Source organism: Ursus arctos, unplaced genomic scaffold (genome assembly GCF_023065955.2).
Source record: "Ursus arctos isolate Adak ecotype North America unplaced genomic scaffold, UrsArc2.0 scaffold_19, whole genome shotgun sequence".
NCBI lineage: Eukaryota > Metazoa > Chordata > Mammalia > Carnivora > Ursidae > Ursus > Ursus arctos.
In genome coordinates, this window is record NW_026622863.1 from 54,346,443 (window position 1) to 54,367,973 (window position 21,531).

The 21,531-nt window shown below is 51.7% G+C and overlaps 1 protein-coding gene and 1 long non-coding RNA gene across 5 annotated transcripts in view; both read left to right on the forward strand.

Annotated features, from left to right (window-relative positions):
* The window catches only part of LOC113247444 (uncharacterized), a 40,674-nt gene extending 37,000 nt beyond the window's left edge, over nucleotides 1-3,674 (forward strand). For 3 of the 4 annotated variants that reach the window (XR_007191113.2, XR_008960071.1, XR_008960070.1), the window contains one exon: nucleotides 531-3,674. This is a non-coding gene — a long non-coding RNA (uncharacterized LOC113247444). The remainder of the gene's footprint in view (nucleotides 1-530) is intronic. The other variant, XR_008960072.1, reaches the window with a different exon arrangement.
* A 5,825-nt stretch (nucleotides 3,675-9,499) lies between these two features.
* On the forward strand, nucleotides 9,500-19,616 carry LAIR1 (leukocyte associated immunoglobulin like receptor 1). Its single transcript, XM_026488499.4, has 9 exons — nucleotides 9,500-9,739; nucleotides 10,078-10,113; nucleotides 12,318-12,599; nucleotides 14,990-15,028; nucleotides 15,317-15,424; nucleotides 15,500-15,542; nucleotides 15,629-15,666; nucleotides 15,826-15,878; nucleotides 16,325-19,616. Exons 1-9 carry the CDS (start codon nucleotides 9,706-9,708, stop codon nucleotides 16,469-16,471), a joined length of 780 nt encoding a protein of 259 aa, XP_026344284.3. The 5' UTR covers nucleotides 9,500-9,705; the 3' UTR covers nucleotides 16,472-19,616.
* The last annotated feature ends 1,915 nt before the right edge of the window (nucleotides 19,617-21,531 follow it).

Below are 21,531 nucleotides of genomic sequence, written 5' to 3' on the forward strand. Positions count from 1 at the left end.
TAGATTTTGGGTACACTAATCAAATTAATTAACCCTCCAAGCCTCAGTGTTCTCATCTATACAACGGGTCTAATAATGGAACCGCCTTCCCTGATTCATGGTGATGGTTAAGAACTATCCATATGCGAGACTCACAATAGCGTCTGGCGTGGAAGTGCTCAGAAAATGTTCGCTGTGATATTTACAGCCTCCCCAGGTTCTGTCTCCATGACTGGTTCATAGTGACTATTTCAGACAAAATTCTGATTATGCCAGGCTTATGTTTCGCACCTTACCCATAATCTTAAAGATAAAATCCCAAATCTTCACACGGCCTGTTAGAAAGCCCTACACATTCAGTCTCCACTGTTTTCCTCCTAGTTCTCCCATCCATGGCTCTTCTGGAATTGTTGCAACTTGTCTGAGTTGGTAAAAATGTTCTCACGGAAGCTCAGACTCACAGAAGCTGTGCCCTCTACCCAGACTCTCCTATTATTTTTTAAAAGGAAGTGGGTGCACCATTTTTACTCTCCCTCTCCTTCTCCTCTCAGGTGACAGAGTACTCCAAGGTCTTGGGAGGTGCCGGAGCCAAAAAGGTAGAAGAATCCTGGGAGCATGAGTCGCCCCAGGGAGGAGCTCCAAGTGCCAAGGGACACCCATACCTGAGTGAGCAGGAAACATCCCATCGCCATGAACTCCTACTATTTTTGAGGTTGATTTGTTTAAAAAAAAAAAAATCTAAGGTTACTACCGGTTACATATCACCACTGCAATGATAGACTTTTTTGAACAGTTCAATAGATGTCTTCCTCATCAGACTATGAGCTCCACTGGTTTGCGTATCTCGAATTTTGGGCACAGGTGCAAGCCCTTAATAGGTACCCAATAAATATGTATTGGTTGGGAAAAAGGAAATTCACCAAATCACACTGATGAAAGTTCCTTGGGGACGTGACTTGCTTGAGATACCGTATTCTTTTTTTTTTTTAAGATTTTATTTATTTATTTGAGAGAGAGAGAAGACACAGGGGGAGCAGGAGAGGGAGAGGGAGAATCAGCCTCCCCGCTGAGCAGGGAGCCCAACGTGGGACTTGGTCCCAGGACCCCAGGATCGTGACCTGAGCCAAAGGCAGACACCCTACCCGTGGAGCCACGCAGTCGCCCCGAGGTACCGGACTCTGTGTGAGCCACTTACGTCTAACACCCAAGTCAGTGCTCAGAAGCCCTCCCCGCACCCCAAGGCCAGGGTTGCCAATCTGGATTTCATGTTTGGGTCTGAGATGATGGTCAAGGAGAGCACGAGTGTGAATGAGAAAGTGGGGACGGGGACAGCTCTGTCCCATCCTCAAGGGAAAGGGGAACTAGGTCTTGTGGATGACCTTTCTGTGAAACACTTAGTAGGAAAACCACACGATGGTTGGGACCGGGTATCTGACGGTCGCCCTCTGCTCGTCTGTCTTCATGGCTGGGAGTGCGGGAAAATGGCCAGATGCTCATCACGTCCACAGCAGCAGTGAGTTGGGGACTTTGCCACAGTCACTGTGGCCGCCCAAGCCACAGCTGGTGATTTCTGGTGAGACGCAAACCCAGAGGTTGTCCAGTCGTGGGTCCTGCGCCTTGTGTTCAGACAGAAAGGGAAATGAATGGGCCGCGTGGAGCCCTTCAAGCCCAAAGTCAAGGACCGAGGGAACGGGAAAGTGACCCCTGTTCACACCTCTCTCTCTTCTCTCTTCTAGCTGGTTGTGACAACTCTCTTCAGGTTAGCCAAGACGCACATTGGTTTTTGTGCCTCCGTGATGTTACTCAGAACCCCAGTATGGCCCGTTCCTCTGGCATCTTGAGTCACCCCGGATGGTCCCTAGGTTAGAGGGGTTGTAATCACACACCCCTTTGTTATACAGACTCACACGTATTTTTTCTGTAGGTCCCTTCCCACATGACGCGGACGTGTCTGGTTGCTCACCAGGAAAGTGTGTGTTTTTCTTTCGCAGAGAGTACTGTCACTGGGAGGTGGTCTCTGTTGCAACCACGTTTGCAAGAAATTGCCTTCTTCAAAATCCACCAATGAGAGAATGAAGCCTCGACCAGAGCCCGAACAGATGTTCACAACGAGCATATCTGACAAAGAACTCGTGTGCGTAACAAGAAAAATAGAAAGCTTCCTACCGTTGACTCGAAAAAGAGAGTCAATCCAATTTTTTTTTTTTAGATTTTATTTATTTACGTGACAGAGAGAGATGGCCAGCGAGAGAGGGAACACAGCAGGGGAGTGGGAGAGGAAGAAGCAGGCTCCCAGCGGAGGAGCCCAATGTGGGACTCGATCCCGGAATGCCAGGACAACGCCCTGAGCCAAAGGCAGACGCTTAACGACTGCGCTACCCAGGCGCCCCCCAATTTTTTTTTAGATGAGGAAATGAGAAAAAGGACGTACGTGGGTATTCACACACACACAAAAGATATCGAAATGACCACAACCATATGAAAATGTTCCCGGCCGCATCAGTCATCAAAGAAGTGCGAACTGAAACCATAGTGAGAGCTCCCAGGGGTGGCGTGGCTGCAACAGAAGATGTAAAAACTTCAGCAGCTGGTGGGAATGTGCAGTAAGCAGGCACTTAAACGCTCCAAGTATAAATCGATACAATCGCCTTCAGAAATGCTGGCCGCCCCTGCTGCAGGCGGATGCACGCACGGCCCCAAACACAACGGCTGCGCTCCGCGGTTCGTACCGACGGACGTGCACCTCTAAGCTCATCAGCAGACGTCTGTTAATATACTCAGAGCAGTACCATCCATCCTAGGCGAGAAGCTAAACAAAAGCCCACTAACGCTTCACAGATAAATACATCGTGGTTATTTGCACGACGGAATATTCGAGAGCAACGAGACCTGGTGGTCTACAATTTCACGCAGCATTAGGGGTAAATCTTACCAACATCTGGTTGAGTAAAAAGAGCCGGATACAGACAGACTGTAGAGTATGTCCACAGCGCTGTAAAGAACCCAAACAAGGAGATGGAATCCACGCTGTTAGGAAGGAGGATACTCATTACTTTTGGAAAGAAGTAGCTGGAAAGCAGAATAAAAGGGGCGTCACGTGCGCTGGCAGAGCTCCATTGATGAATCAGGGCTGTGGTGACATGAGACCGCGCCGTGCGTGGAGATTCATCAGGCTGTGTATTCGATGTGCGCGCTTGTTGTCCGTCACGCCTCGGTAAGAGTCAACACGCACGTCAGAGTACAAGTGCCGAAACACAGAGACAGAATTGCAGAAGCGGTGACAGAGGAAAGGGCACTGACGTTAAAAGGAGCAACAAGAGGCTTTGCGGTTCTTTCACAACAGAAATGACCAACGTCACCGGGTGTTCTCCAAAGATACAAACGCAGTGATTCGAAGGGGGACATGCACCCCAATGTTCATAACAGCAATGTCCACAAGAGCCAAACTGTGGAAGGAGCCTAGATGCCCTTCAACAGATGACTGGATTAAGAAGATGTGGTCCATATATACAATGGAATATTACTCAGCCATCAAAAAGAACGATTTCACAACATTTGCAGCAACATGGACGGGACTGGAGGAGATAATGCTAAGTGACATAAGTCAAGCGGAGAAAGACAATTATCATATGGCTTCACTCATATGTGGAATGTAAGAAACAAAACAGATGAATGTAGTAAAAGGGAAGGAAAAATAACATAACATAAGAATAGAGAGGGAGGCACACCATAGAGACTCTTGACAATAGAGGACAAACTGAGGCTTGCTGGAGGGGAGGCAGGTGGGGGATGGGGTACCTGGGTGATGAGCCTTAAGCAGGGCACGTGATGGAATGAGCGCTGGGTGTTATATGCAACTGATGAATCGCTACATTCTACCTCTGAAACTAATAATGCACTATATGTTCATTAAATTGATTTTAAATAAAAAAATAAAACCACAGAAAAAAGAAAGAAAAAGAAAGAAATGACCGGTGTTGGCAGCACCGGGATACGGTCTCTGCAAGGGCTGCCAGCCTAGCCAACGTACGACTCCAGAGTGGGAGGACGCCCTTCAGCGCCAGAGGTGAGAGAAAGACATTTCAGACAAGGGAAAGCTATTTGTCACCAACAGATGGGGAACCGCAAGTAGAAAAGGCTCAGGCAAAAGGAAATTAATCCTCGCCAATGGAGACGGAGACGCACAGGATGGAAGGAGGGAAGAGGCATGGAAAGGGTAAATATTTGGGTTAAGGTAAGAATTCTGAATGATGATCTCATCATTAAGGATTTAATAAGACATTGGCATGTGCTTATGCTATATTCGAAGAGATTTCAAAAATCGCTATACTTTGTCCTCAAGTGACAAATGACATTGGACCTATATACGTAACATGTATGGTAACATTGTATTTATAAAAATGCAAGGGAAATGTAACAGGATTCCAGATGTTGGCTACTTTAGGTGAGGAAGGAATGGGGCAGAACGGGAGACACAGATACAAGTTTACCAGTTTTCTGGCTTTCCGGTAGGATGTTCATTTCATAGGGTTTGTCTCAGCGCTCTGTTTAATTTTCTTTAAAGTTGGGTTTTGGGCCTTGACCTTTAGTGAGGTGCTGTGCGTTTCACAGTCTGCTCTCACGGGGCGCCTGGGTGGCTCAGTCGTGTGAAGCATCTGCCTTCGGCTCAGGTCATGATCCCAGGGTCCTGGGATCGAGCCCCATGTCAGGCTCCCTGCTCAGCGGGGAGTCTGTTTCTCTCTCTCCCTCTGCCTCTCCCCACAGCTTGCACTCTCTCTCTCAAATAAATAAATAACATCTCTAAAAAAATAAAAAAGAATTCTATGAGAACACTTACATATGTAGTTGGTAAAGAATATTTAGTTGGTCAATAATAATAATATTAAAAGTAATAATACCTTTTAGTTAAGGAAAAAGAGGAAAGAAAAAATTTTTAAAGCTTTGATATGAGTTAAGCATTTGGTGACACCAAATTGTGACCCCTTTGATATGACACTTGGACCCAGATGGCGTTCGCACCTCGGGGTGCGGGTTGCCCAATATAGCCTTGGGTGTCCGGTGAAGAAACTTTCCAGGAAGCTGAGTCGCTTCTCGGCCCTGCCTGGGGAAGATCAGACGCCCACCCAGAGCAGAGCCAAAACTGCTCGTTTTCTCGGAGACTATCCGAACTGCGATGTTCGTGCCCACACCACATCCTGTGCGCTTTTTCAGTCCTGCTCGGTTCCTGACTCAAGGTGCTGCAGAAAAGCATTTCTGCATCCCTACATTGGTCACCTGTGTGTCTCCATAAGTCCTGGAAGGGACAGGAAGACATGGGAGCCTGTGGAAAGCGGGGTCCATCTACCATGCACGGCCCAGCCGGGCTGCTCGGGCTCAGAGCCGGGATAATGCCAAGTTACTGCGAGCTCGGATGTGTATGAAAACAGACCATCCTTCACAAGCCTTCCTTCCAGGGTTCCACGAAGCCCTGAAGATCTGGAGCCCCCACTCCCAGGTTGCTTTTTCTGAATTTGCATATTGAAAAAATTCGTATGGGGTGCCTGGGTGGCTCAGTCGGTTAAGCGTCTGCCTTCAGTTCAGGTCATGATCTCAAGGTCCTGGGATGGAGCCCCACGTCGGGCTCCCTGCTCAGTGGGGAGTCTGCTTCTCCCTCTGCCTCTGCCGCTCCCCCCCACCACCGCTCATGCTGTCTCTCTCTCTCTCTCAAATAAATAAATAAAATCTTTAAAAAAATAAAACAATTTTAAGACAACACTTCCAGGCCTGAGTTGTGGAGCACAGAGGTGTGGGCTAATGTGGGTGCCTTGGGGAGGGCTTTGCAGCCAAGGCTCCTGGAAACAGCAGGAATTGGAGACCCTTGGGCCTGCTCAGCTCAGATTCTGTTCCGTAGACCCCCTGCAGACACTCCTGTGTGGCCTGGCCACGCCGGGAACGCTCAGAAATGGGGGTCTTTGCGATCTGATCGGGTAGTCTGTAACGAGGGAGAGACCCAGGGCTGTGCCAAGCAGGACTCTCGGAGGTCCAGGATCCAGCTCGGGAACCCCAGCACGTCCACGAGGTCATCACCCCATCGAAGTTCCAGGAGGAGGACTGCTCAGCAAGGCATGGCCACGCTGTGATATTTTTGGAATATTTGGGTTATTCTGATGTGAACTCATCTTTTTTTTTTTAATTGACATACAATTGCGGTACAACGTTGCGTGAATTGAAGGTGTATGACTTGTTGATTGGATGCATTTTTATTGCGATAGGATTGTCACGGTGCTGTTAGCCGACATCTGCATCATATTACGTACTTGCCATTTCTTCCTGTGATGGAAACAGCCAAGATCTAGTCTCCTAGCAGGTTTAAGGCTTAGGATACAGTTTTGTTGTCTATAATCTCTCTACTCTGCTAGGGCTCCCAGGTTTATCTACTTGTACAAAGATACACCCTTGCACAACGTCTCCACCTGCCCTCCAACCCCAGCCCCTCGTAACCACCCTTACACTCTGGCTTTTCACAGAACTCATCCGAAACAACATTTCGTGTTACCTCTTAGGCTCATCGCATCTCAGGTTTCTGTCGACTTTGCCTTTGCAAACAGTCAGCTTATGTTTAATTTGCAAATACGTGTGTATATCTGAACCTATTAAAGGAAACGTGTCAGTACCGTGCAACGGTCCAGGGAAAGGTTTTGTCGCAGGAAGGTGTGCTATGCTTACCCTCTGGTGAGCCTTGACATAAATATTCTCCGGTTGGGGATAAAAATTTGAGAAGAATACGAAGGTCGAGGGCTTTCTGAGAGGAGCCAGGGATGATAGCCATGCATTACCTTCCTTAACTAAAAAACCACCCGTAAGAGCCAACTTGTGCGACCCTCTGATCTCAGTCTTCGGAGCAGCCTACAGGCATTGGTGCTTTCCGCCAATCTGACTCTAAATTGCCAACCCACCCCCACGTCCTCCCCGGGTACGCACTACACAGGTGGGTTGGGGTTATCGATCAGAATCCAACCAGGAAAACAGAAACTCTCCTATTTATTCAAAAGGGAGAAAGAAGTCAACACAAGATGTGCTCTGAATTGAATCCTGGCACAGGGAAAGAACATTAGTGGGGGGGAAATGGATAACATCCAGATAAAGTCAGTAGTTTAGTTAATTACCGTATCCACGTTAATTGCTCGGTTTTGACAGATGGTGTAGTGCGGTTATGTAAAATATTGACGTTGGGGAGACCGGATGAGGGGCATAGGGGAGCTCCCTGGGTCTCTGCAGCTTCTCTGTGAACCTAACATCATCTCAGGGTAAGAGGTTTGTTTAGGAAACGTTATCGAACAAATAAATGTTTTCCCAAAAAAAAAGGAAAGAACGAAAAGAAAGAAGATCAGTGGTTGCTGGGAAGGCAAAGGGGACACAAGGAATTTTTGGCTGCGATGGAAATCTTCACTACGATGGCCCAGCTGCCAGAACTCATCGACCTGCCCATATTTGTGGATGTGGTGTGTTGTATGTAAATTATGACTAAATAAAGCTGATGAAAAACCACTCATCAAGACTACACAAAAAGGGGGGGCAGGATCTCATGCATGGGGGGCATCAGCCAAGTAAGGAAGGGCTGAGAAGCAGAACAGGGGACGAGGCCACATCGCCAGGGAGCAGCAAGCTGGAGGTCCATAGAAAGCAGGCCACGAACGCTCCTGGGCGGGGTGCCCCCTGGTCCCCCTACAAAGCTGGGAGGGTGTCTGGGGGGACCTGGAGTCGCCGGGGAGATCAGCAATCTGGGCCTTGGGTGTTGGGAGTCAGCCCCTCCATTAGCACAGTTTGGGGGAGGGTACCTGATAGACAGGGACCAAGGATCGATGCTGTGAGGCACGGGGACTCAGAGGTACTGGAGACGAGAAGCAGAGAAAGAAGAGGAACAGATACCGAGGGGAAAAGGAAGTGAGAGGGCAAGAGAAACACAGAGATAAGAGAGGCAGAGAGATCCGGGGTGAACACACAGAGAATAAGATCAGGAAGTTGCAGATTCGCAAGACGGACGGGTGTTAGTCATTTTTTAGGACCAACCATTTTTGGCTTCCTGTTTCAAAACACATATTCTTAGAAGCCTTCAGAAATGGGTAATTTCAGTTCGCTCTTATGATAAAATGGAAGCTTCTGGAGTCTGGCTTAGCAAAGGGAGAGTGTCCCCAGACTCCTTGACCAGGGTGACCTCTGGGCTATACCCCTTAGCCTCATGGTCTGCAAGGCCATGGAGATAAGACTTAATTCATCACTGTCAAGGTGAGAGCCGGCTTTGGCATCCAGCGTGACTCTGGGGAATCCCAACTTCCTTTCGTTTCTGACTATATAGCCTTCACATACTTTTCATTTTTTTAAGGCATTTAAGAAGGTTCTTAAAATATTGTATTAAGCAGTTTTAGGTTTTTAGAAATAATTATTTTAAGATGGAGTGTAGGCCCATAGACTTAGTCTGACATTTTGACAGAAAATCTAGGATATTTATTGTTTACTTATTAAGAATTCCAGGGAGAGGTGGTCCTAGGGGTGGTTTAGCAACACAGAGACCTTTTGCGGATCCTAGACCTCGTGTCCTTCCACTCCAGCTGTTTCTGCTCTTGTGTTCAAGCTTTTTGCCTCATGGCTCTGGGGAGGTTGCTGCAGCTCCGTCTATCACATCACCATGCCACACTTGCCAGTGAAGGACAGGAATAAAGGGGGCAAAGCTCTCTTGAGACCCTCCATTATTAAATGGAGGGAAATAGGATTCCCAGATATTGTGGTATATTCTGCTTTCAGGATCATTGGCCCCACCTGGTCATGTACCCCACTCTGGACCAATTACTTCGAATGAGACTGCTAGATTGCCTTAACCCAAACTTTATTCCATACCCGCCCCCAGCCCAAAGCTTAGAACACAGCCACTCCAACAGCTCTAGGTTCCTGTTAGAAAGGGAACTAGTGAGCAGTGCCTGCTGTTTGGCCCCCATCAGCATCTGTCACAGCCACACCGTGGAGAAGGGGATCTTCCCAGCCGTCAGAGCAGTGGACATGAGAATCTGTGGTGGAGTTCCCGTCCTGCTGGGCTCCGTGGTGCCTAAGCGCCCACCCCAGTTCTGCTCTTTATTTCAGCACATGACTGCGAGCCCCATCGGGCCCCAAGCCTGAGCTCTGTCCCCTGACCACCCACCCCTTCAGGATTTTGCATGTGCTGGGGGGGGGGGCAAGCCACCTTTCCCCCAGTTCCAAGGGCACTGGGGGAAGATGGGAAGAGAACTCATGCTAGCAGGATCTTTTTAAAGTTCCCAACACCTGACTGAGAACTTAACGAATATCGTAATATTAAAGACCTGGAGGAGGATTTTTGGCTTCCCATTTGAAATATGAAGAAACGCTGGTGTAAAGTGGCATAACGTCTTGCCCAAGAGTGGATGGCTCTTTTGTGTTATCAAGTCAGTTTGTGGCACAAATCTCGTGCTGCCTTTTCCCAGATGTTGACAATTGGTCTCACCCCAGGGGTTGGGGGGGTGAGTTCAGCCTCATCGGGGCATCTTTGGGAAGCCAAGTTCCTCTCTCTGTCTCATTAGTGGGAAGGACAGGAGAGCGTTCTTCCCCTTCTCGGGAGGCCGTTAATGTAGAAACCCCTGATGTGCCCCAGCTGACACATCCTGTCCCTTTGTCAGCGGCAGGCTCTGTCCTCTCACCCGTAGGCTCCAGGACGGTGGAAGCTGCAGGGGTCTAGGCATGTCTTCCCATGTGATCCCCTTCCTGGCCCTCGGTGAGTCCTGGAATGGAGGCAAAGGGTTCTAGGGACAGAGGGGGTGGGGGGAGACTTGGGGAAGGGGGCCGCTTCCCTTCCCAGTCCTGACTCCAGTCCAGAAGACTCTGGGACACTGGGAGAGCGACGTAGACCAGCCCCCTCAGCCCTTGTCCTCTAGAAACGGGCTCCTGGTACAGGACGAATTCAGACTCCAGAGGGGTTGGGGGCAGGGGAGAAGCAACTGTTTGGAAGAGGGGACTGGGCCTTGTCTTGAGACTATTTCGGAGCAGGAAGGACTGGGGCAGCCCCCGAGGAAACCAGCGGTGGCGTCTCTCTTACCAGATCCTCTCTTCCAGCGCTCTGCCTGGGCCAAGTGCTCCACGCACAGAATGGTGAGTCTGCTCCCCATCCCCTCTGCACCCTGAAGGCAGCTCTGGACCAAGTGGTGCTGGCCCTGGAAGCGCCTGGGGGGAGCCCCTGAAACATACCCCGAATTACAAACAATTCCAAATGTATGACCCTCCCAGGTCTCTCTCCATTCTCCACCTGTGCTCCCGACAGCCCCCCAGACAATTCGAGCCCCACAGGACCAGGCTGAGCCCAAGGCCCTCCCACACAAGCCCAGACCCCCCCCTCAGCATCCCCTGGGCAGAGAACAGGACAGTGGCCAAGGGCAGAGTCCCAGACACCATCCTTGATCCCACCTTCTTCACCCTCAATATACGACACCCAGTGACATGATTTTATTATTTTTATTTTTTATTTTTTTTAAAGATTATTTATTTATTTATTTGACAGAGATAGAGACAGCCAGCGAGAGAGGGAACACAAGCAGGGGGAGTGGGAGAGGAAGAAGCAGACTCATAGCGGAAGAGCCTGATGTGGGGCTCGATCCCATAACGCCGGGATCATGCCCTGAGCCGAAGGCAGACGCTTAACCGCTGTGCCACCCAGGCACCCCCAGTGACATGCTTTTAAATGATAATTTTAAAATGTCACTTTCATCTTTGGAGTTTATTTTTCATATTTTTTTTATTTTCAGGCAAAACATTAGCTTTTTAGAGCCCTTTCATCATTTCTGTTCAGATCAAATGAGACCCACGCATCACTCTTTGGTCCGGATCTGTCCTGCCCTCACGCTGTCCAGCTTACTCACCTCCAGATGCTTCAGCCCTCCTTCTTTCTCAAACACACCGTTGCCCCCTCAACTCCAGACCGCCTCACACGCTGACTTCTCTGTGTCACAGGCCCCGGCCGCCCCTCTCTGCTCAGCGTGGGTGATTCACCCTGACCCTCTGCTCTCAGTTCAGATGCCTCCTCCCTCCGACCTCCCGGTGCCCCTAGATTCCCACACTCACCCCGAGGGACGCATCAGACTTCCCACCTGTGGACTCGGACAAGTGTTTGCTCAGCATCTGTCCTCCCTCTATTCTTTCAGCCCCGAGAGGGCAGGGATCATGGGTGTGTTTCTCATGTTTGTAGAACAAGCGGCACATGGAGGGCATCTGTATGTGGAAAGGTACTAAGATATATAGAAACGAGGGAGGGAGGAGGGAGGGGGGAAGAAAGAGAGAGAGAGAAAGAGAGAGAGAAAGGAGGGAGGGAGGAAAGAAGGGAGAAAGAAAGAAAGAAAGAAAGAAAGAAAGAAAGAAAGAAAGAAAGAAAAAAGAAAGAAAGAAAAAGAGAGAAAGGAGGGAGGGAGGTAAGAAGGAGGAAAGAAAGAAAGAAGGAAGGGGGAGGGAGGAAGGAAGGGGGAGGGAGGGAGGAAGGAAGGAAAGAGAGAGTAGGCAAATGAGCTAATACTCTCTCCCAGCTCCTGCCTCCATGAGGGATTTCGTAACTTCGGTGCGCCCGTTTCAGAGCTACAAACCCCTCTTCCTCAGCCACCAGCCTAGTGGGGGCAGGCGGGGGTTTTCAAGAAACTTAACAACAAGGAAATAGAGATAAGGCTGAGATGAAGGTAGAAAATAGAGAGCAAACCCAGAGATGGGTGCCCCGCTGTAGATTTGCGCTGGAGACAGAAATCCTCAGGGACCAGACGAGCTGGTGTCCCACCACACCCTGGACTGGACTTCCCCTGGGGCTTTGCAGACTGCCCCCCGCCCCAGCCGGGGCTAGCCAGGCCAGAGTCATTCCTACAACTCCAGACTCCTGTTTCCCTTGTCCCCACCAATGATACGTCACCCCTCATCCACTGTTGCCGTCCCAGCCCCCTCTGTCCCCCCAGAAAGTGGCCGTGGGCAGGGAGGGAGCCACACTCCGCAGCCGACATGTCTGGGCCCCCACCCTGCTCTCACACGTCCCGTGTCACCCTGAGAAAAGCTCAAGATGTGACTGAGTCTCGGGCTTCTGTGTCAAGGGGGAGAAAACCTGCAGTGAGCAGAATTCACACCCACCTAGAACGGGCCTGGCAGGGGTAGGGGAAGTCTCGGGGGGAGGGGGGGGAGGATGGAAACGTTCGCAAGGGCAGTTGGTGACCATTGCACAACATCGCCAGTTTGCCTAAAAATGAACTGAGTATCTAACGGGGTGAATCACGTGGTATGGGGACTTCCTCACAAGTGGACCCTGAGAGCCTGCTCTGCTTCCGTCCTAGGGGTCCTGCCCAGACCCTCCATCCGCGCCGAGCCGGCCTCTGTGATCCCCCGGGGGCAGACCGTGACCATCGTGTGCCAGGGCCCTGCTGGGATGGACACATTCCGCCTGGAGAAGGAGGGAGAAGTGCTGTACCCTGATGTGAAGAGCCTGCATGAGACTGAGACGCAGGCCTCATTCCCCATCCCGGCGAGTGAAGACACCGCGGGGCTCTATCGCTGCCTCTATTATAACGGTGCCAACTGGTCTGAGCGCAGTGAGCCACTGCAGCTGGTGGTGACAGGTGAGGACGTCTCTGCTTGTGCCCACAGGTTTCTCTGGGACGATGTGATGGCCGGACATGGTCGTCGGAAGGATGCTCAGGGTACAGAGGGGCCAGGCTGAGTGGGAGAGATCCTGGCGACCTCCACCAAGCATCAGTCCTTCTGCCCTGGTCACAGAGACACCCCCCCCCACACACACACCTACTCCCAGCTACTGAGTAAGAGACGTCAGCCTGGGGACGTTGCTGGGGGGCTCTGTGCTGGGGATCCCGCTCCAGGCCCAGCCGCCTGCCCTTGGCTTGGATTAGGGACTGGTAAGACCACAGAGAGGGGCCGTCACCTGCAGGGCACGGGGACACCAGCTGGTGGAACTACCCTGTGCCTGGTGCCGTGAAAGCGGTCAATGCCAGCAGAGGCTGGATGTGGGAGGCACTCCTCCCACCTTCTGAGAGCCCCCCACTCCTTTAATGTGCAAAGCCATGCAAGTTTCATGCCCAAAGGCACAAGGCAGTGAAGGGGTGGAACCAGTCCGAGGGAGGGAGGGGCAAAATTCAGGCTGTGGCCACCCCCTTGCGGGCAGGGTCCTACTCTTTGCAGCTTTGCAAGGGACTAGTCCAGAGGGACAGACAGACTGACAGCCTGTCTTCCAAAGTCGGACACTACGAGAGAGAACGGGGCTCTTGTCGGTTATGTCCCAACGGTGGTGTTAGGCCACCTAGAGGAAGAGAGAACCCCTGTTGGAGAATCCTGAACCTGCTGGGTGGGGGGCGCACAGGGATGCCACCTGCCTCTCGCCCCCACCCCCCATCTCTTCCTGTGAAGACTGAAGTTCAGAGCAGAAGCCCCGCAGCCTTCCTGCCAGGATCAAGGTTGAGATTCCAGTCGTGCCTCGGAGCTCAGTGCGCGGTCAGTCACCAAAACCGTGCGTACCCCTGGTTCCTCTTGCGCAAAGGGGGCGATGAATGTCCGGGCCCTGCGGCGCCATCTCGGGGATGCAGGAGTTGGTTCACGAGCCGCGCGGCGCTCAGGTCACTGCCTGCTCCATGCGACAGCCTGAAGAAGTGCTGGTCTTACTAATACTGACCCTTTCTTCTCACCCTTTGTTCGTGTGCACCAGACACCCACCTGCTGAGCGCTGCATGCAAATGAGGAGAAAGGGCCCCTGAGCTCCCAAACGTTATTGGGGAAATGAATTAGAATGAGGAATAGAAATGTTTATATATATTTAAATAGAATGTATTTATGTATTTATATATATAAACAATAACTTATAATATAAAATTTCAGATCTATAATTTAGATATATTAGAATGTATATTTACATTATATATTAAGTACACAGTAATATAATTACTATAATAAAATGCATTAATATATTATTATATATGAACATAGCGTACAGTATTATATATTATATAATGTCATACATTATATTATTGTCATGTATTGCTATAATTTATATATGTAAATACATACCTTATAACAGTATTATGTATCATTGAGACACAATTGAGATATATAGCTTATGCATTACGAGTAATCTTAAATTATATATAATTAAAATTATTTATGTAAATTAAATTATACATATATAAATTAAAACCCAGAACTTAAAATGTATATTTATATTTATTAGATATTACAGCGGGTGGGACCCTGCATCATGGACCAAAGACAAGGTGTTGAGGGAGGGAAGTTCCAGGAGGTGAAGTTCTCTGCCTTTCTTAAAGGACATAGAGGACTCAGCCTCCGGGGCGGCGGGAGGGAGGGGGCTGTGTCCGGAAGAGGCGACATGAGGCTCAACCCTGTGCGCGGAGGAGCCCAGCAGGACTCGGTTTGACCACCTGTGAAATGGGTGTGCAGCGCATGCGCAGAGCCCAGAGCCAAGCTCGCGCTGGAATGACCGGTTTCACCTGGGGGGCTGCGGCCAACAGAAGGACGCGGAGTCTTGGCTTCTGTGCTCACAGAAGGAAGGTTCAGCCCCATGGGGGGCTGCTGTGAGAAGCAGAAGGCATCAGCAATAGGGATTTTTGGGGTGGGGTGGGAATCTGGAAGGAGGTGAGCCAGGGGAGGGGGGAGCACGGTCGCGCAGAGCCTCCTTCCTGCAGGAAGGGCTCGCCGTGTATCAGCTCCCTCTCGATGTCATTAGCCAGGTGTGGCCACTGAGCCCAGGACACGTGGCAAGGGCAGCTGCGGATCTGACTTTTAAGTTTATTTAACTTGCATTTCAGTGGAAATCGTCCGGTGAGGTTACCATACCAGACAGCATGATGGAGCGTCTCCATCCTCCTAGAAAGTTCCACAGGGCTGCTCTAGAGGGGCCCCCTCTGCAGGGCTGGGGGAGTCGGGAAGACTCAGCCTTCTCTGTCCAGCTCAGGCCTCTGACCTTGCGTCAATTCTTCCTTCCTAGAAGACCCACAGGCGCCCTGGGATGACAGTAACAGTTCAGGTGAGTGAGGGGGACAGAGGAACAGGGTGTGCTTGTGGGGGGAGGGGAAAGAAGGGGCTCTGAGGCTGGCCCTATTCCAGCTCTGCCAATGCCCCGTGGCCAGGGACTTCAGCACTCAGGACCCTGGTTCTGTAACAATGCTTCCCACGTCGCAGGACTACTGTGCATTACCAAGATTTTATACCTCGGTGTGTGCGTGACCAGCAGCCAGCATGCACACGGAATGCAGTAGGTGGCCAATAAATGCACACCCCTGATAATCTGCTTCCATCTTCCCTGTTCCCCCAGGGCTGTTGACAGAGCATGTTTCCATCCTCACTGGGGTCTCTGTGGCCCTATTCCTTTGCGTCTTCCTGGTCCTCATGGTCCTCTATTGTCAGCGCCGGAAAAAACACAGTAGGTCTCAGGGAGAGAGTGGGGGTGCTGGGAAGAAGGCCTGTCTTCTCAATTCCCACCCCTGACTGTCCTCAGGGCCCCCTGGCAGCCAAGGTGAGGAGCAGAGGCCCCAGGAGAGGTAAGGTCCCTGAGACTGACCCCGTACCCCCTCCCAGTCCTCTGACTTCAGGGGGGCCTCCAGTGCTCACTGTTCTTTCCCTTCAGGGTCAGCCCAGCTGTTGACATCCTAGAGAGAACACCAGGTGAAAGGAGGGACAGGCCAGGGAGAAGGGAATGTTTGGGAATATTCTAGGATGTCCCAGAGGGAGTGCAAGGTTGAAACCTGAGGCTGTGAGTTTTCAGGCAAATTGGCCTTCCAAGACCCACCCCAGAAACCTGACCCTGTGTCCTCTCACCTCCAGATCTGGCCACAGTCGACAGACTTCCTGAGAAGGACGGGGAAATGCGCACCCCAGTAAGTCCTTGGCCCCATTACCGAGTGCTGCACGACAAGCACAGCTTAAGGAAAAGATCGAAATGACCGTTTCTTTGCTCAGCAGTTTGGAAGCAGATCAGCGGGGTGGTTCTGGCTCACGGTCTTTTTGGAGGTGGCTGTGAAGATGTGGACCATTTCTAGGATGGCACTGCCCCCCATGACTGTTGGCGGGACCCTCAGTCCCTCCCGGGCTTCTCCAGAGGGAGGCCGCAGAGAGGGAGGGCCAGAAGCCCAGTATCTTTGAGGCATGCCCTCAGTCTGCTGTAGCCCAGGCCAGCCCTGACCCCACGTGGGAGGGAACTCCGCGGTGGTGATTCCAGGGGTGGGATCATGGGGCTCACCTGGAGGTGGGCCAGTAGCCTCCCCTTCCCACAGTCCCCTAGCCTCTCCCCAGCCACCCTGGCTCACCTGGGTCTCTCTCTCAGACGCCTACTGCAGGAGGCCCCCCAGATGTGACGTATGCCCAGCTGGACCACCGGATCCTCGCACAGAGGACAGCCCAAGCCACGTCCCTGTGGCCCATGGAGCCCACGGCGGAGTTCAGCACATACGCAGCCCTTGCCACACGCTGACTCCAAGCCCACCGGGCCTCTGCCTCTAGACACACAGGAAGCCCTTCCCACAGACGCGTGAAGTGGCCGTTTGGAGGGCTTCCGAATGGAATCATCGCTTTCTGGAAAGCCACACAGTCTGATTTCCTGGAGGCAAGAGCTGGAGTCAGGAGACCCCTTAATCAACATCTAGGAGATTCACGAACCATGTGGTCCCTCCTCGAATCAGCGAGATCTTCGAGAGAAAGGGTAGCATTTATTTCCAGAGACCCAGCTGCAGATTCCTGGCTGTTTCCAGAGACCCGGCTATAGTCGCTTGGCTGTTTCCAGAGACCCAGCTACAGACTCCTAGCTGTTTCCAGAGACCCGGCTATAATCACTTGGCTGTTTCCAGAGACCCGGCTATGGTCGCTTGGCTGTTTCCAGAGACCCGGCTATGGTCGCTTGGCTGTTTCCAGAGACCCGGCTATGGTCGCTTGGCTGTTTCCAGAGACCCGGCTATAGACGCTTGGCTGTTTCCAGAGACCCGGCTATGGTCTCCCAGTCACACAGATGATTCCAGATGTATCCTGTATATCCCTCTCTGTCCCCAGAGGCTCTGTTTTAGTTGTCCACTCAGCTGACTCTAAAGACCTTCCAGAGTTGACCTTGAACCTGGACTAAGGCAGCTGACAGCTGAGACCCTGTTTTCTGGATTATGCTTCTCTTTGTTCACCAATGCAAGTTTTCACAGGCTCACCCTGCAGCAGCCTCGCACGGGGCGCTCGGTCCCAGTCTCTGCTCAAAGCTTAGAGCGGGGAAACAAGACAAAGAACGCGTCCGTGTTTTCTGAACTGAGTGTCCCAGGGAGGAACGACGGCGGCGCTGAGGGGACGTGTGCCTGAGTAAGTGTGCAGATGACACAGCCTCACAGCCCCCATGTCCACAACTACACCCGGGCACAGACACACCTACACACGTGCACGCACTGTGCAAACACACACACGTGCACACACGTGAATGGACATGTATATGGATCATACGAGGGAGCTGGTGAGGCTGTGACTGCGTGGAGAGGGCTCCCGCGGCTTTCAGTCCACGCCGCGGAACACAGCAGCTTCCCATTTCCCACCCCGACTCCAGGCTCATCCACGCTGGACGCCATGCATTCTCCAAACAGCACCATCCCGCTCTGAGACCTTGTCCTTCATCTGACCTTCACCCCCTCACCCAGCTACGCCCTGCAAGTTTTGGCTTGGACGTCGTTCTTCCAAAGTTGCACCAACTGCTCCCTGCAGACCAACTACCACGCCCTTGGCGGCTTCAGACGACACCGTTTATTTTCTTACAATTCTGAGTGCCGAAAGTCTGGAGCCGGTTTCTCTGGGCCGAAAACCAAGGGGTCCATAGAGCTGCGTCCCTTCTGGAGGCTTGAGGGGAGAATCCATCTGGTGACCTTTTCTAGCAACTAGAGGCTCCTGCATCCCTTGCTCCGTGGCCCCTTCCTCCGTCCTCAGGGAGCTCCGTGGCCTCTCCACGTCCGGCTCTGGTTAGGACTCCTGCTTCTGTGACGCCTCCTTCCCCTGCCTCTGACCCTCTTGCCTCCCTCTTATAAAGACCCTCGTGCTTACACTGGGACCACCGGACAACCCAGGATCATCTGCCCTCTCCAAATCCTTAACTCGCCGACACTGGTAGAGAACCTGTTTGCCACATGACGTAAGTCACGTGTAAGGCAGCACGCGCACGGGTTCGTCTCCCACTAAGTCCGGAAAATGCTGCATGTCCGACAGTCTAATTTCCGTGCCCCCAGAATGACTCTATGGAGCAGAATCTGCAACACCCCTTGTATTAGCCACGTTTCGGGTGTCTATAGACTTGACATCTGCCCTATGTGCATATGCTGGACATGACCTAAGTCACTGCACAGACCTCCAGCTTTCCTCCCTGACCCCCTTCTCCTGAGCGAAATCCTCTTCCTGGGGGTGCACTTTCCAAACACGCACCGGCTGATCCAGAGTCCACACCCCCAGCCACCTCCCTTATGGGGCTCTCACACTCTGGGCCACTCTCCACGCTCCCTCAGCACCCCGGGGCCAGGGAACTGACAACAGGGTCAGCTCTCCACGAGCCCGCTGAAACTGGGGAGTCCAGCCCGTCCTAAGCCTGCCAACCCTGCCTTGCTCAGTCTTCCTGTAGAAACCGCACCGAAAGCTCTTGCCCACAGTCTCCGCTTGCCCCCCTCCCCTGCTGACCGCCCCTGGAGCCCTGCGTGGAGCGGTGTGCCCCTCCTCCCCAGGACTGCGACAAACCATCTTGCAGTCCTGTGGCTGCTCTGTGCCCGAATGACCCTCACATTGCCCACGAACACCCAGGGTTTTCAAATCACCCCGCTGCTGAGCTGGGATCACGTGCACCTGTGTGCTCGTGTGGGACGTCAGCTTCCATCACACGCGAGCCCTTAGGCTCCCCTAATAACACACGTCCTGACGGGGACGGGGTGTGGGCACCCTGGGGGGTGTCCAGAGAGCCCCCTGCCTTGTGGTGTGTAGAAAGCAGATCACATTTCCCTGGGTCCGTCCTCTGTCTTCTGTGTCGCGTCACATAGTGTCCGAGTTCCACGCCTGGGAGGCGCCCTCACACCCCTCTCTCCCTGACCCCCCAGGACTGGACCACGCGGGCGGGCCTCATGGATCTGTTATATGGACGGGATCCTCTGCTCCTTTGCTCAAGGCCCCTGTCATTTCCCAATGCCTCCGCACACAGATTAGGCTTCCATCCTCAACTGCCCACCCGATCGCTTAGCGCCGCTGCTGATGGCCGCGGGGTTGGACGACAAGGCGGCCCCACGCTGCCTCCACAGCAAACCCTCGGGATCCGCACGCCCGCGTCCCCACAGCGAGACCAGCTGTGCCACCAGGGGCTGTGCGGCCTCCCGAGCCCACTGGGGCTGGGACGTGCTGTGTCTCTACCTGCCTTGCGGGGTCAGCCTTGAGGACCCCACTCAGATTAAAGTGGAACATGACCCTGACAACTGCCGGGGGTGTGAGTGGCTCGTTCTGATTGATTTCTGTGTCTTTTATTATTATCATTTTTGTATGGAAAAGGTAAGAAACACGCATGCCTGCTGTAGGCCTTGTATTAAAAGTTTTATCATATATTAAAAGAATATTTTTGAAAAATTCAACCTAAACTCAGCTATTTTACTTCTTTGCAAATAGTAACACATTTTTTAAAAGATTTTATTTATAAGTCATCTCTACACCCAACATGGGGCTCAAACTCTGAGATCAAGAGTCATGTGTGCCCCACAGACTAAGCCAGCCAGGTGCCCCAACACTGACACTGTTTAATCTTCCTACAAACCCTCCAGAGCAGGTCCTATTCTTTGCTCCATTTCTCTTGAAGAAACTAGGGACTGGTCATTAATTAACTTGCCCAAGGTCCGCCAGCCCTAAGTGATAGGGACTGTAGACTGTGTGTGTCCCCTTGACTCCGAGGCCTCGGGACAGGCTGCGACTCACCAGCTCGGAGGGTCTGTCCTGGCTCAGAGAGGGTGGGTGCCTGGCTTTCCAACACAATTTCAATTTGTACTGAGCTTTGCGTTTCCATTTGTACTCAAGGTTAATTTCTATTCGTACTCAAGGTTTTTCCTCTCATTGCTACCCTATACTCTGCGTCTTCGTTTTCTTCATTACGTTATATACTGAATTTCCCCTTTTTCATTCAGGGACACATTCTCTCTCTCTATTATTTTTCAACAATTAGTGATTGGTCAGGGTCCTCCAGATAAACAGAACCAAAAGATTCTGTTATAAAGATTATATATAAATATAAATATATATATAATACATTTTTATATAATAGAGTATGTATACATACATAATATGTATATATAATATAGAAATACATTTGTATATACATTTATATGTAAATACATATATATATGCATTTATATAAATAAATTTATATAAATGCATATATATTATATATACATGTGTATATAATATATATATGTATTTATATATATATTTAAATATATATTTATTATAGGAATCAGCTCATGGGTTATGGAAGCCGGAAGTCCCACCACCTGCTGTCTGCCCGGAGACCCGGGAGGGCGGGTGGTGTAATTCAGCCCCAGTCCGCAGGCCTGAGAAGCAGGCGCTACAATGTCCGGGGCAGGAGAGGATGGCTGTCCCGGCTCAAGAAGAGAGAGAGAGGGGATTGGCTGTCCTTCCCCTGTCTGTTCTATCCGGTCCCTTGGAGGATGGAGGGTGCCCACCCAAATGAGGAGGGTGGACCTCTCCACTCAGTGACTGAATCAAATGCTAATCTTCCAGAAAGCTGCTTACCGTCTCACCCAGACGTGATGCTCTCCCGGCTCGGGGGACATCCCTTAGCCCAGTCGGGTTGACCCCTACAAATAGCCAGCACAGTCAGAATGGTGTAGTTCCCCTTAAAATCTGGCTTGACTCTGACCTGAGCCAGGCTCTCCGCAAGGGAAGGGTGGAGAGCCGGGCATTGGGGGAGAGAAGACTCCTGAGTCTTCGGCCCCCACCAGAGGAACGTCTGCCCAGGTCGGGCATCTGCTCCAGTGAAAGGGAGTCCTGTGAGTCCAGGCAGTGAGGCCCCTAGGGGAGCAGACACAGTTCAGGGGAAATTGAAAAACAGAAGTGAAATAAAGCCCACACTTTTTCCATTTTGAGGGTTTGGTGGGAAGAGGAGGAGGGAGAGGGCCGAAAAGCAGACCTTGTGGACTCCTTTCCTTCTTGACCCTCCCAACACGGATGCAGGGGTCAAGACTCAGGCCATGGGGGCAGGGACATTCCCTCGTGCTCCGTGGCCCCCAAGCGCCACCTGGAGGACAAGCCACGTTTAGCCTCTCCAGCGTTTGCCAGTCTTCGAGTCCCAGCTTTGCCTCCAGGTCTGACACCCATAATCATGCCACTCCTCCCGCCCCACTGCTTCCTGAGTGCCCCTCCTCTCCAGGTTCTCAGACAGTCTCCCTGTCCCTCCAGCCCCTGCCTCCCTCTTTCTCTTGCTCCCCCTCCCGCCAGCTTCAGAGCCCCCATGAGGCTCAGCCCAGGCCATTCCTCAGG